The sequence below is a fragment of the Rhinatrema bivittatum genome, chromosome 9 (genome assembly GCF_901001135.1).
Source record: "Rhinatrema bivittatum chromosome 9, aRhiBiv1.1, whole genome shotgun sequence".
NCBI lineage: Eukaryota > Metazoa > Chordata > Amphibia > Gymnophiona > Rhinatrematidae > Rhinatrema > Rhinatrema bivittatum.
The window spans coordinates 62783614-62801262 of record NC_042623.1 but is presented as its reverse complement, the minus strand read 5'-3'; the positions used below and the strand labels follow the sequence as shown (position 1 = coordinate 62801262).

The 17649-nt window shown below is 44.1% G+C and overlaps 1 protein-coding gene across 5 annotated transcripts in view; it reads right to left on the bottom strand.

Annotated features, from left to right (window-relative positions):
- Window positions 1-17649, bottom strand: part of GTSE1 (G2 and S-phase expressed 1) — an 83266-nt gene that overhangs the window by 20353 nt on the left and 45264 nt on the right. For all 5 annotated transcript variants that reach the window (XM_029616856.1, XM_029616857.1, XM_029616858.1 and 2 more), the window contains exons 7-8: window positions 9298-9657; window positions 1341-1413 (exon numbers count right to left, since the gene is read on the bottom strand). In XM_029616856.1, the coding sequence (XP_029472716.1) occupies window positions 1341-1413; window positions 9298-9657 (433 nt within the window). The remainder of the gene's footprint in view (window positions 1-1340; window positions 1414-9297; window positions 9658-17649) is intronic.

Genomic DNA, 17649 nt, shown 5'->3' with positions numbered 1-17649 from the left:
CTATTGCTAATATGTTCAGCCCATCGCATCTCCGAGCTTGAAGCGCTATCCTGTAGGGAACAGTTCCTTAGATTCACACCAGGATCCATACAGCTCCGCACTGTCCCCTCTTTCCTTCCAAAGGTGGTTTCTCAATTCCATCTAAACCAAACCATCTCACTGCCATTACCAGGTGAGCATAAGGACTCTGAAGATTCATGCCTTCTTTGCCAGCTTAACGTCGGCAGACTCCTAATCTGATATCTGGAAAGATCGGAATCCATACGAAAGACAAACCACCTATTCGTCCTTCACAGCGGGAAGAAACAAGGGGAAGCGGCTCTCAAGCAACCATTGCCCGCTGGATCAAAGAAGTAATCAAGGTGGCCTATGTAGAGGCAGGGAAGCCTCCACCTCTTCAAGTCAAGGCCCAATTCCACAAGGGCCCAGGCAGTGTCCTGGGAAGAAACCAGGACGCTGTCACCCGCCGAGATCTGTCAGGCGGCGACGTGGTCCTCCATTCATACCTTCGAGGTTCTACCGCCTGGATGTTCTGGCCCAGGACGACACAGCATTCGCAAGGGCAGTACTAAGTGGGCCACGGGCAGCCTCCCACCCGGTTCAGGAGTAGCTTTTGTACATACCATTGGTCCCGAGTCCATCTGCTACACACTAACTAATATAGGTGGCATCATCACCTCCCTTTTTCTGCTGACCATTCTTCTCCCTATGCAGCCAAGCATCTTTCTGGCTTTTACAGTCACTTTAGCCACCTGTTTGGCCATCTTAAGATCAAAATACAATTACTCCAGATACCGCTCTTCCTTTGTGCTTAGAAGAATTTCACCTCCAGTACTGAAAGGACGATAGTTAGTGATTTATGTGAACTAAAAGGTTGTGGTTTTCATTTTGGAAAATGATTTGATTACGTTTTAGTTTACAACTTCCTTTTGAAATAGTGGAGAAAAAAAATTTTTTTAGACCAGCTAAAAGAGATACAATATAAAGTTGCACCAGTGGCAAGCTAGTATGTCCAAAAAAGTATTGGCTTTGGAGGCCCAAAAACGGTAAAATGATTGTGGTCATCAGTTCTAAAGTCAGAATATTTTCTTAGCATGAGTTAGTCATTCTTGGTACAGGTATCTCAAAACAGCAAAATCTCAATACTGCATGTTACTTTAGGGCTCGTCTCAATTTTCTGTTAAGAAAGAAATCATGTGGTACTGCTATGGATTTGGTTGCATTTTGCTTAAGTAATTCAAACTTTTTTTTTTTTTTTTCTCTCAACTGTCCAATACATTGGGGCCCATCTACATCTAGTGAAGTGAAAAAAAAAAGTATTGACAATTACTGTATGTTACCTTCCAGGTGAACTGCAAGACAGGAGCCTCTTTGGCTGCATTATCTTTTGTATAGGATTTTCAGGTGAAGAAGCTGAGGGAAGAAAAAGAAAAAAGAAAAAGAAACCACAGCCACTGTCACAATTCGATGGGTAGTCTTGTTAGCTGCTATAACAACCTATAATCTAGCCAACACAAAAGTCTATCCCCTCCCCTACATTGAAAAAGCAAACAAAAATCCACCAGTATACAGGGACCCAAAGGGGGTGTACTAAAGAATATCGTAAAGCATAAAGTGTAATGTGGCACTTACAGGGTGGCCACTAGATGTCACTGCACGGAACACTATCAGTGAGCCATTCACCCCTCTCAGCTGTGGTTGGACGCCTCACCTTATTTAGCTCAGCCATTTTAGAATATTACTTATGCCTCTTTTCCTTTCTTTTATGCATATTACGTTCCCACCTCCCAGTTTTCTGCTCCCTGTTTTTGTAACTGATTTTTCCATGTTGCTCTCCCTTGTTTTGATGTAAACCGGCATGATGTCCCTGATGAATGTCAGTAAAGAAAAGCCTTAAATAAATAAAATAAACTCCGTGAGGTCACTTTTAGCAAACCTCTAAACTGAGTATGTTTGGCAGGGAGTGCACAATGAGGTATCACTTCAGAGGGTCCTTATTTTATAGTTAGAGAGATCTTTATGTGAGATTCTCTTTTAGGGCAAAAGGGCTCTCATCCAGAGGACTGAAGACTTGAGCCCACTCTACACCCTAGGAGGGGCAAGCACTAGTGACATATCCTTGAGAGAAAGTGATGGCTGAAGACTTATCCAGCTTTACCTTTTAGAAGTATTTTTTGGACATGAGCAGTATGGGAAGGTTTTTTCGATTCACCCCTTCCCACAGGGATGAAGTGCTGGTATAGCTGATCCAGTTCTGACTTCTCTCCCCAAGAGAATTCCCCAAACACCGAATTAAGGAGAATGGGGGTGTCCTGGTCTTGCACAAGGAGATTTCTACTTTTGGGACCTGGACAGATATGAATTCAGGTAGTACTGTTTTCTGTATTTGAAGAGACACCTCTAATAGGATTCCTGGTTAGCTGCTGAGTGAGCTTTGTTTACTTAAAACCACCATGGGAAACTCTACTCAGATGCCTGAAATCAAGGACAGCTACATATAGAGAAATACAGACATGGATCAGTCAAATGTTATTTCACTATTATGGACACATGGACTGTATTGAATCAGTACATTTTATTTTACCACCCAGAGCCTAGTCCTGACTGGTTTGTCCCAGCATCTCAACCACAGAGATGCACAACACTGCCTGGGCCATAAATGAGCCCCCCCCAATAAAAATAATCCACTATGGGATAGTGTGTCAAGCATGGGATTTAATTGCTAGCCGAGCAGCCCTGAAGAATAAAATGTTTGTGTGCTCTTGGAAATTAACACCCCTAACTTGGGTTAGTGCTAGAAGTATACCAATCTCCACTTATGACCCACCAGTTTTACCATCTGTCCTAAGTTTTTTGTTTGGTTTTTTTTTTAAATATAATTTATATGCAAAAACACAAGTCCCCACTCAAAAGATCAACAGAACCAGGCTGAGGGGAGCCAAGATGGCTGCTGCAGAGGAGCACATACATGCTTGAGCTATCTGGTCCAACTTTTGCTCACCATGCTGAGGTCTCAAACCAGAATGGTCACAAAGGGGAAGCAGAGGGTGTTTGGGTGAGTTCATGGAAGCATGAGCTAGTGGCACCATAAACTCTGAAACAGTAGTTACAACCATAACTGTGGTGGTATGCCTGAATCTGGCATTTAAAGCGCAGAGTGACCAGGATTAACAAACACTTCCAGAAGTATGGGTAAACCAGATGTTTTGGACAATAGCCTTGCTGGTTTTGGTGGCTGTGTAGTATCAATTATTGGTCTTCTAAGAAATCAAAGAAGTCCTGAGATGTCCTACTAATGGAGGTAGTAAAGACCAGTATTTTAAACAAATACAGGGCATACATAAGAGATATGGAGGGCAATGGTAGGGGTAGAGGAACCGAACATCCATATACAAACACAAGAGAATCTCAACTGGGCAGACTGAATTGGTCAATTTGGTCTTTCTGCCATCATTTACTATGTTACTGTTATTCTTTCTAACCTACTGATCTTAACACTTCAGCCGCCATACGTTTGCAGCCAGCGTTGAAGAAATCACTCAGCCTCGTATGTGAAGGGTGGGGAAGAATAGCCTTTGCCCCTCAGTGCCACAGCATGTCAGATATACTGGCAGGGTCAGTGCAAGGTTGTCCAGCTGCCCTAGGCAGTGCTCTCTCTCTCTCCCCCCCCCCCAGAATTGCAATCTCACCTACCTCCATGTCACACCACAGCACTCCTTCCCTTTTCAAACATGGCGCCCCTAGGTGGCCACCTAGTCTGCCTAATCACCACACCAGCCCAACACCTGCAGGAGAGTGCACTTCCAGGTGTGGATATAGGAGGGAAGGCTCAGCTGGCATTATCTGTGCCCTGCAGGGAGGAACAAAGCTGAGCTCTAGCTTGAGGAAGACTGCCTCTATTTGTACCATTTGAAACCTGGGATCTCCTGCTTCTGAGCTTGCGAAAGGAGTTGAAGATTATATGAGGAGCTACACCAGTGCTGGCAACTGGATCAAAGCTCTAATCCCAGGACAGACTGTTTGGGGTAACAAACTGGTAAGGCAAAAAAAAAAAAACAAAAACCCACACACCAAGACACTATTCTATTCTGGTCAATCTTTGAATCCCTGAGGAAATTTCTGGCAGATCTGAAGAAGGTTTTGCTGCTTACAAGACGTGCAGATTAAAGCTCCCTTGCTGGATTTTGGACCAGTCTAAGCTGGCTTCCTTAGAGGAATTTAGTCTCAAAGCTGAGACTATTGGGGGGGGGGGGGGGAAGAAAGAATTTGGCCCCACATTTAAAAACTGAAAATCTGGAGACTGATAGGCACCTTAATTTGTGTATTAACATTCTCAAACCTTTGCTCATTCTGTGACATCCAGGGTTTCCCATTTGCCACAGAAGATTCAGGAGGTTAGAAAAGGCTGACCATGTTACTATGGACAGTTTGTACATCTGAAGTGTTACAAACTTCATGTCAGATGTTTACGCTGCCACTTAGAGCCCAACTGGGACTGGTTATTGAAAATATTCACGACAGCCAACTTTTTCTAGGTCACTGGATTCAAAATCTTCCAATTTGGTCCGAGTAACTCAGTTCCATCCCAAGGAATTTTGGAAACTATGTCAGGTGGCTTTGTTCTTGCAATGCTCGTTACATCCATTCAAGGACTGGTCAAATTCCAAGGTTCCAGATTCATCTTCTATGACCCTGAATAGCTATGTGAATACCTACCCCAAATGCATCACCCCCTTTGGCTCATACATCTAATGTATAGTGAAAGAATGCAAAGATTATGTGGCCACCTTACAAGTGTCCTGAGGAACGATCTCTGTAGACACTGCCCAAGAGAAAGTCCAAGCCTTCATTAAATGAGAACAAAGTGCCTCCAAAGCCCGTAAACCAGGGCCTTCCCAAACCTGTCCTGGGGACCCCACAGCCAGTTAGGGTTTCATGATAGCCACCGTGAATATGCATGAGAAGTCTGCATATCATGGAGACTCTGTATATGTAAGAGTATCTTGTGCATATTCATGGTGGTTATCCTGAAACTGCAACTGGCTGTGGGGTCCCCAGGACAGGTTTGGAAAGCCCTGAAGCTGCCTCCTTTGAGAGTCTTACTGAACAAAAAAAAAAAACCCTTCCTAAAAAGGTATTAATCATCTTTAGCTATCAGAGGAGGATCTGACAAACATAGGCAGCAGCAAATTCTCATTACCTTGGTTTAAATGAAAGGGTGAAGAGAAAAACTTTAGGTAGGGATCCCTGCAAGCTAAGTCTTAATGCCAAACTACATCTGGAGGAACATATGGCCACTAGAAACACGGTCTTCAAGGATAGATCAAGTAGCAATGCCTGTTTAAAAGACTCAAAGGGAGACTCACAAGAGCATTAGGAATTAGATTAACACCCATTAGGGATCAAGGAGCCTAAAGGGAGAACGAATACTTCACTCCAAATTTGAAACCCTTGATCAAACGTCTCCGCTAGAAGAGCAATCTGCATATCCACTTGCTAGAGGGGGAAAAAAAAATCCTTGGAACAAATCCTCAGATGCCAAACCCAAACATAAGCCAAAGGAATTTACAGGCCTTCAGAAAACAGAACCCACTGCTGAAGAATACTTTTCCCTGAACAAACTCACTGTGAAGGCCATAAGAGAACTCAGCTGGATTCTCCAAGGGACTGGGCCTACAAGCCAGAACACAGGGAAGACTGAAGAGCAGCAGCCTCACTAGATCCACCTAGCATGGTCTCCTTGGCCAGACTGCATTCACCAGTGTGTCAGATGATCCTTTATTCTTAGATTCCTGCTTATGAGATGCCAAGGAGGATAAAGTTGGTTCATTGGCCATATCTGAACCAAGGTATCAATGCCACAAACCCCCTTCCTAACAGCTGAAAAATGTCTGCATTCAAGTGTGTGTTGCAATCAAATCCATAATAAAGGGTTATCCCATGTGTATCGAAGACTTTCTGGCTGAGCTCCTACTCCCTTGGGTCCAATGTATCTCTGCTGAAGTCTAATCACTTCTATGCCCACATCAGATTCTGCTCCACCCACTGGAACAGCTGGCTTGCTACCTGGGCTATTATCATGCTCGAGTGCCCCCTTGTCTGTCTACAGAAGACCCTGCTGCAGCATTGTCAACTGCACCTGAACTGCCATTCCCCTTCACTAACAGCAGGAAGGGCAACAGGGCCAACCTAATGCCATGGTTTCCAAACTGTTGATGTACCATAAGGCCTCTGAACTAGAGCCCCTGCACTATTTGGTCATGATAGTGGGCTCCTCAGGCCACTACCTTGCATCTGACCAGATTACAAACCAAAATGGACTATAAACTTATAGCCTCTGAAGACTCATGGAACAGTCCATCAAAACAGGCCCTCTCTTAGGGAGTGTGGAAATGGGAGACTGATCTTGTAGTCCTGCAATTATAGGGACTGAGATTCTGGGTAACCTTAAATTGAATGTATTAGTTTTAGGGAACAGATACAGACACTTTTGCGAGGTAGTCATCTTCAAGAGGCTGCAAATGAGTTCTGACCCAAGGACCCAAACCCAAGGTGGCTGCCACTGAACCCAGGAGTTGGAGATAATTCTAAGTCGTGGGAGCTTTGAGAGAAGAAGGATCTGTACCCAAGATAGAAGCTTGGCTATCCTCTTGTGTGAAGAAGAGGATAGCTAGCTTTAATAGAACTTATTGCACAAGCTAAACTGAGTTTCAGATACTCCATATAGTTTGCTCTGGAATCGAGAAGCAGCTGTTCTTGCCAATTATTCCCTTAAGAGATTTGTGGCCAATTAGTATAATCACTTTTTCTGCAGTCATCTCAGACACAATTGAGACCTTTTGTGTTTTAAAAGACACCCACCAGAAGGTGTTTCACCGGATTACCCTGTGGTGTTGAAACAGATCCTTGGACTTGTGCTGTACTTTAGAAAGTGAGAACAGTAGTTTAAATTACCTTTCAGCTGGACTAATTAGTGTAGCAATTGCAAAATTCTAAGTGCAGAGTTGGAACAGAGATAATGCTTTTAAGTTCTGATTATCTTTTACTATACTGCCTTGTGCTGTGAAAAATAAAACCCAGTCAAAACAAGAAATCTCTGCACTGTTTTAAATCTTGTTTTACCATATGCTGCTAATGAATTGACTACCTCACAAATGTGTCTGTATCTGTTCCCTAAAACTAATACATTCAATTTAATAAGGTTACCAGATTAATCAAATGAAAAGTTACCCAAACCAGATACGCCTACAGTGGAAGGATGTTTTGGAAACTTCAGGTAGATTGAGTGGGGCTAGAGTTAGTCAAGTAGTACATTAGATTCTTGTCCACAGAGGCTATTTAGATCTTTGCAAAGAGGTAGTTTGGAAAGTTTGGGCTGTATTAATACAGCAAGGGAAGGACTCTTGCTAGCCTTCCTTAAAAAGGTCTGAGATTAGGCCAATTTTGAAGAAGCTTCTGATTCTTCTCTAGGGAAAAAAAAAAAAAAAGTTATACACCAGTATCTAACTTGCCATTTCAGTCAAATGGCAAAGGCGTGACCATTCAAGGAAGTTGGCAAAGATTCAGTCAGGCTTTAGGCCTGATCAAGAATCGATGTTCTCTAGCCAATGTTATACTTTCTGGATGCTGGGTGATCTATGTTTTTGATGTTTATTTTTATTTATTTTAGAAATTTTTATATACCGTGGCATGTTTAGAACATCACCTCGGTTTACAATAATTCAGCAACAGGCTTTACATTCTAACAACTATAGAACAAAACATGTATCCAAATAATTCAATGAATGATAGAAAACATATAATACTGATTAAACAAGCCTAAATCTTTTGAGAGCCTTTGATCTAGTGGATCATCAGCTGTTGATTGAGATGGCATCAGGTGGGTCAAAAGTAAAGTTAAAGACTAGATTTCTTCTTTCAAGTGACTTGACCCAAATGGTCCAAGCAAAGGAAATATGTTCTGAGCCAATGGCCCTGAAATGAGAGTACTGCAGGGGAACTAGTTTCTCATCATTTTTTTTTCTGAGGTCCTGACCAGCCTTTTTCAGGATAACAACTAGCTCCCAATTCCAATAGTTGTGCCTGGATCAGGCAATGGGATTTCTAAACCATTGTCCACAATCTTCTCTTGGCCGTTGAGTCAAATTCTGGAAACTGGAAAGGTTTGATACCCCATTAATTTAGGGTATGGCCTGCAACAGATGACCAGATGATCCCCATTTCAACTACAGGGAATCTAGAAGTGCTTTTAGATTCTAGTTTCTCCATGGAAAAGTTTGTGGGTGCAGTGGGTCTATTGCAGTTGAAGATGGTGTGACAGTTGCAGCCTTTGAAGACAGCAAACCCAAAAAGTGGCTGCTTTAGTTATGAGTTTATTAGACCATGCTAAATGTTTTATTTGTGGGGCTACCAGTTTGCCTTACTAAAAGCTTCAGTTGTTACAGAATAGTACTGCTAGGTTAATGTATAGTAATGTCTTACTTTGAGAATGCATCTCGTCTGCTGTTCCATTTGCAATGGCTTCCACTAGTCAGAGAGCCAAGTTTAAGTTACTGGTAGTGTTTCACTTATACCAAGGAAGCTTATTAAATACTTTGGTCCATTGCTCGACCACTCTCAGATTGTCAAGGTTTTCAGTTGGTATCTACTGGCTCTCGGAAAATCCAGCTGATCCGCTATGCTAAGCAGCCATTTACAGTGCTGGCATCAAAATTCTGGAATGAATTGCCAGTTCAGCTGACAGCAGAACAGAATTTGACTTTTCCTAAGTTAGTGAAAGCACATCTGTTTCCATGGGTTGACCTGAAATAAGATACTGTATTAGCAAGGTGGACTAAGGTGATTGCAGGTTAAGGAAGGATTTATGGGTGTTGTGGGAGAAGTGGTCTGGGTGGTAAGATCTTGGGTGGTCACATAGGGCTAAGGGTGGAATGGGAAATAGTGTTGATGCTGTTCAGCAGTTTATAATAAAACAAACATGCATATGTGGTATCTAAGTTTGTTAAACAAGTTGCTCTCATCCATGCCCTTCTCCACCAACTCCAATTCTGCCCTATGCCTGGAACAGAGTGCATCAAGCTCCATCCCTGGCCATTTTTAGACTGTTTGAATTCTCACCTTTGAGGCAGTTATTAAAACCTTTACTTCTCAAGAGATTTCCCCATAGGCTTACCATGTACATGCATGGATTAGATTATAAAATTCATTGAGAAGGACCTGTCCTGTTTATCCATGTATCCAGTGCTTTATTACACACCCTTTACAATTACCTTACATGTATACATTAGCATTGCTTACCTCCAGCTCGCTTAGGAGCTTTCAGCTGGCCTTTGGGTGTAGGTACAGTCAATGCTTTGGGCTTTGAACATGCAGTCCCTTTTCCAGCACTTTCACGTTTACTTTGCAGACCAGGGAATGAGCTCTGCCTGTGAACGCTGTCAGCTGGAGTCTGTATTTGCAATGTGGAAACTGAGGCAGGCTTGGTGGCTTTAACAGCCGTCGAGGTTTTGAGTGGTTTTACCAATTGACTGTACTTGCTGGAACTATTTGATGACAAAGACGACAATCTGACATTCTGCCCAACTGTGTCCAGTCTGCTTGTGCTGGATGGAAGTCTACAGCTGCTGACTGAAGTATTTAGAGTACTGCTCGATTTACCTGAAAAGAAAGGAACACGCATCTGAATGAGAGCTGGTTTCCTAACACTTTGTCTGAACCAAAGTTTACCAAGGTCTTTTTTTCCCCCCTACAGCCTAACTAAAATCCTTTTAGCAGTCATGTTTGATAGTTAAAGTGCTATACCACTAAATTTAAAATAATCCAGACTGACATCTATCAAAGGGTGGAAAATTAAGGTAAGCAGTTGTGGCTGGTGGACGGACACAAACTAACATCATCCCCCTGCAAAACCACACACAACCCCTCACTCCATATCCCAGCTCCCCTCCATGGCAATAGCCAAAATAGACGTTAGGGGGAGGAATTAGAACCAAAAAAAATGGAGAAAAAAAACAAACACACAACCTTGAATTGATAAATTACTACCTACCTGATAATTTCCTTTTCTTTACAATGGTCAGATAATTCAGGACCAGTGGGTTATGCACCTCTACCAGCAGATGGAAGACTGAGCAAACCGACACCACAGTATATATACCCCTGCAGTGACATCAGCCTACAAGTATTCTCTTCAAAAGCAAACTGTACAGACTAGCAAAAAACGATTAAAAACACATAGCCATTTCAATACTGAGCTCAAAGAGTGTATTAACACTAGTCTAGGAAGTGGATTAACACTTACAAGTAATCAGTAACACAGCCACACAGGAGGACCATAACACAATCATTCGGCAGCCAAGGGTGGGAAAGCTGGATTTGTCTGACCTTTCTAGAGAAAAGGAAATTATCAGGTAAGTAGTATTTTCTTAGCGTTTGGTTAGATGAATCCAGGACCAGTGGGATGTACCCAAGCTACTCCCAATAGGGAAGGAGGCTGCCTGCGGTCCTGTCAAAACCACATGTGCAGAGGCTGTGTCCTCCCGGGCCTGCACATCCAGACGATAATACCTGGAAAAGGTGTGCAAGGACCACCATGTCGCAGATCGGCACGTGTCGACAGGAGATAATTTCACTTCCACCCATGACGCTGCCTGAGCCCTAACCTGACTAGGTAATGGCTTTTCAGAATCCACATACGCAGCCATGACTACCTCCTTAATCCAGCGAGCTATTGTAGCCCACGAAGCTGGCTCTCCCTGTTTACTACCACCGCGGAGGACAAACAGGTGATCTGTCTTTTGTAAAGGTTTAGCAACTTCTAGATACCTGATTATGTGTCTTGATATCCAAGGGTTGCAATAGACAACTCTTTTACATCTCTTTCCCTGTCCAGAGATGGCCCGATTCAAGTGAAAATCAGAGATCACTTTCGGTAAAAGAAGGAACAGTACGCAGCTGTACTGCCCCTGGAGTCACCTGGCGGAAGGACTCCTGTCAAGACAAGACCTGCAGCTCGGAAGTTCTATGGACTGAACAAATTGCCACAAGAAACAGTTTTCAGGGTCAGTAACCTCAAGGAAAGGCTATGCATCGGTCTAAATTAAGAAATCCAAACACCAAATTAAGACTCCACAAGGGTATGGAGACCTGCAAGAGAGGGAAAAGATGTTTCACTCCTTTCAGGAAACAAGCCATATCAGGATGAACTGACCAGGATCCAGTCACCTGACCCCTGAAACAGGTGAGAGCTGCTACCTGTACCTTTAAGGAATTGAGGGCCAACCCTTTATTCAATCCATCCTGCAAAAATTCAAAAGCAAGAAGGATCTTCACACCAGGCCTCAAATACTCAAACCTACACATAGGCTAAGGAAGCAGAGAACTTTAGCTCTTAGCAGGGTGGACGTCTCTGCCGCAGAGTATCCACGTTTCAGCAAGTGAGCCCCTTTCAAGGGCCATACCGTAAGACAAAATAAACTCTGATCTTCGTGAAGAACAGCTCCCTGCCACAACAGTCCTGTGTACCGAATGTCGAAGGGGCGAGTCCACTAGGAGTCATTGCAAATCCACATACCATGGTCTCCTGGGCCAATCTGGAGCAACCAAGAGTACCATCCTCTTGGTGTTCGACCCTCTGAGTCAATCTGCCCAACATGGGCAACTTGTCTTCTGGCCACTTCTGCATGAGAGCATCAATACCCAATGACTTCGGATCTCTCCTGCAACTGAAGAATCGAGGATCTTTCACACTGGGATACTTTGCCAGGGGGTCTAGAAACAAAGACCCCAGCGATCTAGAATCAGCTGAAACACCGTCTCACAACACCCATTCTCCTGGATCCAGACTCTCCCTGCTGAAAGAGTCTGCTCTTAGTCTTTTCTTGCTGTACACGAGGCTGAGATATGGAATGGGCTGAAGTGCATCTCCAAAAGTTGATCTACTTTGTGACACTTGCTAGCTCTTGGTTCCTCCCAGCTGATTGATGTAAACCACAATCGTTGCATTGTCATTATCTGGACCACTCGACCCTGTAATGTGCCAAACTGTAAACATGCCAACCGGACCACCCTGGCTTCCAGCTGATTGATGTTTCAGACACTTTTGCATTCCAGTGCCCTTGCACAGTCAGTTCCTGGTAGTGAGCTCCCCAACTGAGGCGGCTCGCGTCTATTGTGAGTAATAGCCAGTCCGGAGAGGATAGGGAAATCCCCTTCCTTAGATCAGTGTCACTGGTGTGACACAGGGCCAGATGGCTGCCTCCGTATCAGCCCGAGTGGGAGTTTGTTGACTTCTTACATTGGGCCTGATGGGAGGCTGCTTACTTCCTCTTCTTTCTGGCCCAGTGAGAGGCATTTTCCTCCTTCACACAGATCAGAGTGAGACATTGCCAGCTCCTGCTGTTCTGGGCCTGATGGGATGCAAACTTTATCTTTCCCTGCTGAGTCTGGGAGTGATGCTGCTGAAGATCTCTTCACCCTGTGGAGGGTGGGGGAGCACAGGGAAGAGGATGTGTGTGTGTGTGGGGGGGGGGGGGGGGCAGGAATATGAGTGGATGATTGAAAGGGAGTGACAGGCAAAATGATGGAGGCATGGAAGGGGAGTGACAGGGAACAAGAGCCATATGTCAGTTTTGGGAATGTGCATTTCTTCTATCTTTGTACTTTGCTTAGTGTAGGAGGATTTGTATTTCTGTTTCTAGCTCTCCAGTTTTTCACTGCATGCAGAGTGGCTTTTTGAGGTTTCCATTCCAGTTTTTGTCTCCACATTTGTAATTTGTGGTCTTTTATTCTGTGTTTGGTGAAGATCAGCACTGTGTGTGTGACTGAGGTGAAGTATTTTACTAGTAGGTAGGGATTTATATCGATCTTTGTTGCATTTTCTCATTCTCACTAGGACATGCACCGGAGTTGCACTGCTGCCTTTTCATAGGAAGGGCTATTGCTGTTTTATGTTCTTGGAATTAGGTTTGCTACATGTGCCGAGTGGGTTTTTGGTTTTTTTTTTTTCAGGTTTTGTATTTTACAATGCACCTGGTAGTAAGGGGGGTTCTGTTTCTATTACTGAGATAGCACCAGAATATCTTTTTTTAGATAGTGATTTGTATTTGAAATATCCTAGTTCTGTTCTGCATCCATTGTTTGGGGACTGGGGAGAGTTCCTGTGGATGCAGAATATATGTTTACATTTAGTCCCACAATGGTCACATGTGCCTGTAAGCATCTGCCAGGTGTGTCCCAATAGTAAAAAGGTTGAGAACAACTGCCTTAGATGATCTGCTTATAGCCACCACTGCAGTTGGAACGAGACCTCCATCAGCAGGTGGAGCGGATTCGAATAGTCGAGACTGTTCTCCACCGAGACAGCAGGGAGCACTAGAGAGAACACGTGCCCTCACTCAACACCATATCCAGGGTTGCCACCATTAAACCAAGCACTTTGAGGTAGGACCATGCAGTCGGGCGGAGAGTGTTCAGACACAGCTGTACCATCAACTTCTGAATACAAGCTTCTGGCAGGAAATCCTTGCCTTGCTTCATGTCGATCAACCAAACAACCCACACAAATATAATCTTGTTATCTTTAATTAAGAAATCTTTTTAAATGTTTTTGAAAATTTTTTAACACACACCTGAGTGTCCCATAACTTAAAAAATTCTTAAATATTTAGCAAGTGTTAGGTGATGCTTCATATAATTTCCAGAACACCAAGCCTTGGTGTCTAGCTCAATTTTTGTAGTATAATCATGAGCACCACCCTCCACCGCTTCAATCTTTTCAAATAATTTATTAGAAAAAACTTTTTATTTGTATTTTAAAATTAGTTTCACCTAACCTATTTTCATGATATGTCTTATTATTAACCCAGTCAATCTTAATAATTTATTGAAAAATGGTTGGCAAAAACATATATTGAAACACTGGATGTGCAACAAGGAATTCAGGTCGCCAATCGTTTGAGAAACAGAACGTTACTTAGCTTATGATTATATTGCACTCAAAGTCCTTGGAACCGATCTTTACAGCGGCACTTGCCCCAACAAGGCCCAGTTTCAACGAATCTTCTTCAGGAGAAGCCACTCGAATTGCGTCCAAAGTAGTATAATATTACATCTTTTTGAAGATGGAAACGGAGTGAGCAGCGTCTAGGCGAGCTAGTCATGGATTTAAAAAGGTTATAATATTATACTACTTTGGACGCAATTCGAGTGGCTTCTCCTGAAGAAGATTCGTCGAAACTGGGCCTTGTTGGGGCAAGTGCCGCTGTAAAGATCGGTTCCAAGGACTTTGAGTGCAATATAATCATAAGCTAAGTAACGTTCTGTTTCTCAAACGATTGGCGACCTGAATTCCTTGTTGCACATCCAGTGTTTCAATATATGTTTTTGCCAACCATTTTTCAATAAATTATTAAGATTGACTGGGTTAATAATAAGACATATCATGAAAATAGGTTAGGTGAAACTAATTTTAAAATACAAATAAAAAGTTTTTTCTAATAAATTATTTGAAAAGATTGAAGCGGTGGAGGGTGGTGCTCATGATTATACTACAAAAATTGAGCTAGACACCAAGGCTTGGTGTTCTGGAAATTATATGAAGCATCACCTAACACTTGCTAAATATTTAAGAATTTTTAAAGTTATGGGACACTCAGGTGTGTTTTAAAAAATTTTCAAAAACATTTAAAAAGATTTCTTAAAGATAACAAGATTATATTTGTGTGGGTTGTTTGGTTGATGGTATATGGGTTACCCCCACATTTTGTGGATAGATAGTGGTAGGTTGCTTCATGTCGAAGCAAACACTGAGGTATTGCAACAATTGAGTAGGCCAAAGACTCCTCTTGGCCAGGTTCACCACCCAGCTGAGCTCCTGCAACAGGAGGAGATCACCTTGTGGTCAACCAGGTGGCTCTTCCGGTGACTTGGCTTGAAATCAGCCAGTCATCCATATATGGGTGTACAATTATCCCATCTTCTCAATTCTGCCGCAACTACCACCATTACCATGGAAAAAGGTCCTGGGAGTGGTAACCAGACCAAAAGGCAGTGCCTGAAACTGACAATGGCAGCCCAGCACTATGAAAGTCAGAAAACACTGATGCTCTAGTCAGATGGGAATGCGAAGATACGCCTCGGACAGGTCAAATTCCCGATTGCATGGCCATTATCACACCAAGCGCAAAGTTTCCATGCAAAAATGAGTCACCCACAGATGAGTGACCTCAGATCTAGGATGGGACGAAAAGAGCACTCCCCCCCCCCCCCCCCCTTGGGCACAACAAAATAAAATGAATATTGCCCCGTATTTTCTGACACAGGCACAGGAATCACAGCCCTCAGACTGAGGAACCTTGCTAATGTACCCTCTGCAGGGAGTGGCAGAGAGACACCATGAACACATGCATATTCTTCTCTTATCACTTCCAGGACCCATTGATTCGTTGGGATCTCAACCTACCTCCAAAGGCATCCCCCTATCTCCTGTTCCCAGGGGTGAGTCAGCAAGCCTTCAGTGGGAGGCTTGGGAGATTCCACACCCCTTGTGTTGTCTGGGACAAAAAAGGAATGCGACCTACCGAAAGGCTGAGTCCTCTGAAGGGTCGTTCTTCTACAGGGTCAAAAACACCTGGATCCCCTAGCAAAACCTCTCATGCTAAAGGAGCAGAGCACCTGTTTCTTATCCCCTGGCAATCAAGGAACTGGTGATTCACCACACTTACTGGCCAATATTTCCAACTCGCTCCCAAACAGAAACGAGTCTTTAAATGGCAATTCTCTGTGAGGTTAGCCTTGGATGTCAATTCAGCCAACCAATTTCTCAGCCATACCTGCACCTGGCTGCTATTATTGAAGCTACCCATCTGGCTGAGGTGCAGACCAAATCGAAGCCTGCATTTGCCAAGGTGGCAGATGGACCCAAAAACCCCCTGGGAGGAAGGCTCAAATCCAAAGCAGTCTGACTGCAGAACTGCAGGTTTTGCAACATCTACCATCTGCTGGAGACAAATAATGAGGGATTGCAGGTGGCACACTGGGTTATGTACAATGTCAGTGAAAATGTCCCATCTGCTGGCAGGGAAGCAAAACCCAGGAGTCTGGACTGGTCTGGTTAAGCATGTAGCCACAAAGGGCACAACTTAACTTGGACGCACAACCTGGACATGCAGCAAGACACACCTGCCAAACTGCAATCCTGAAGAGGGCAGCCTAACAAAAATGTGCAAAAAACTCTTGAGGCCTACCTCACAGCATGCAAAGAAGCCTCAGAGCGGGGCCTAGCCCGAAAAGGCTGCCCATGTCCCTTAACTTCCCCCAAAGTGGGCCTAATTTCTGAATGGCATGCCAGGCACGGAGACTGGAGTAAGGAGGAAGCCCTACATAAAAAACCCTGTCTCTAAATGTATTTTTTATAATTATTATTATTTTTTTTTTATAAAACTTGAGTTCAGCCCTTCCTGGCAGAGTAGAGAGACAGTCACCGGCTGCAGAGAGAGAGCATATACTGTCACTGCCGCACTCTGCTTCCTGCACATGCTGCTCTTCAGCTGTTTGAACAGCTAAGCCCATGCCAGCTGATCAGCTACCAGACCAAGGCACTCAGAGGGACCACAGAAATCACCTCAGGAATTCTCAACTGGGGGGGGGGGGGTGTTCCATTTGGTATCACCGCAGGAGAGCAAGGCAAATTAAGTTTGCTTTACTTTGAAAAGGAGAAATAAAAAGGAATCCCCAAGTAGGGAGATGCACAGCCATCACCTGTTGGAGACTGAAAATACTGGCAAGCTGATGTCACAGTATATATACTAGTCCTGGGGGAATTCTGCACTACTGCGGGGCACAGAATTCCCCTCCTGTGCAGAATTGCCAAATTCTGCACAGAAAATTGCAGAGGAGACCCCGGCATGCCATGATTGGAGCATGCACCGTTCGTGGCGAAGAGGAAGGCCCTGCCGCACTGTGATCAGAGCACGCATTGTTTGCGGTGAAGAGAAAGGCAGCCACAGGATGCGCTCTGCTCACGATGAAGAGGAAGGCCCTGATGAGAGAATGTGTGTAGAGAGGTGTGTGCGAGGGGAGAGGGTGCAAGAGAGCAGGAAGGGTACTTGAGCGTGTGTGCCAGAGAAAGACAGGGAGCCTAAATGAGGAGACTGAAGGAGTGTGAGAGATTGGGAGCTAGTGTATATGGTGAAGGGATTGTGTGAGAGAGTGCCTGTGTGAAGGGGTGCGTGAGAGACAGGTAGCCTGTGTGAGGGTGTAATGCGTGAGAGAGAAAGGGAGCCTGTGTGGATGTGTATGCAAGAGATAGGGTCCCTGTATGAGGGGATGTGTGTGTGCGCATGAGAGAGTGAGGGAGCTTGTATGAGGATGTGTGTTTATGTGCACTAGAGAGGGAGGGACAGAGGGAGCTGTGTGAGGGGCAGTACTGAGAATGGGGTCAAACTCTGGGAGTGGTGATAGAGTGGAAGGGGTTGAGCCTAGAGATGGAGGGGAGAGATACTGGCAGGTGGAGGAGTTGGGGCCTGAGAGGGCAAAGTGGCCAGGGGAGTGGGGAGTAGGGAGAGTGAGTGGGACACTTATCGTGAATTTCTAGGGAAATTCTGCTCAAAATATTTAAAATTCTGCATCTAAGTAATAATTTATGTTAAT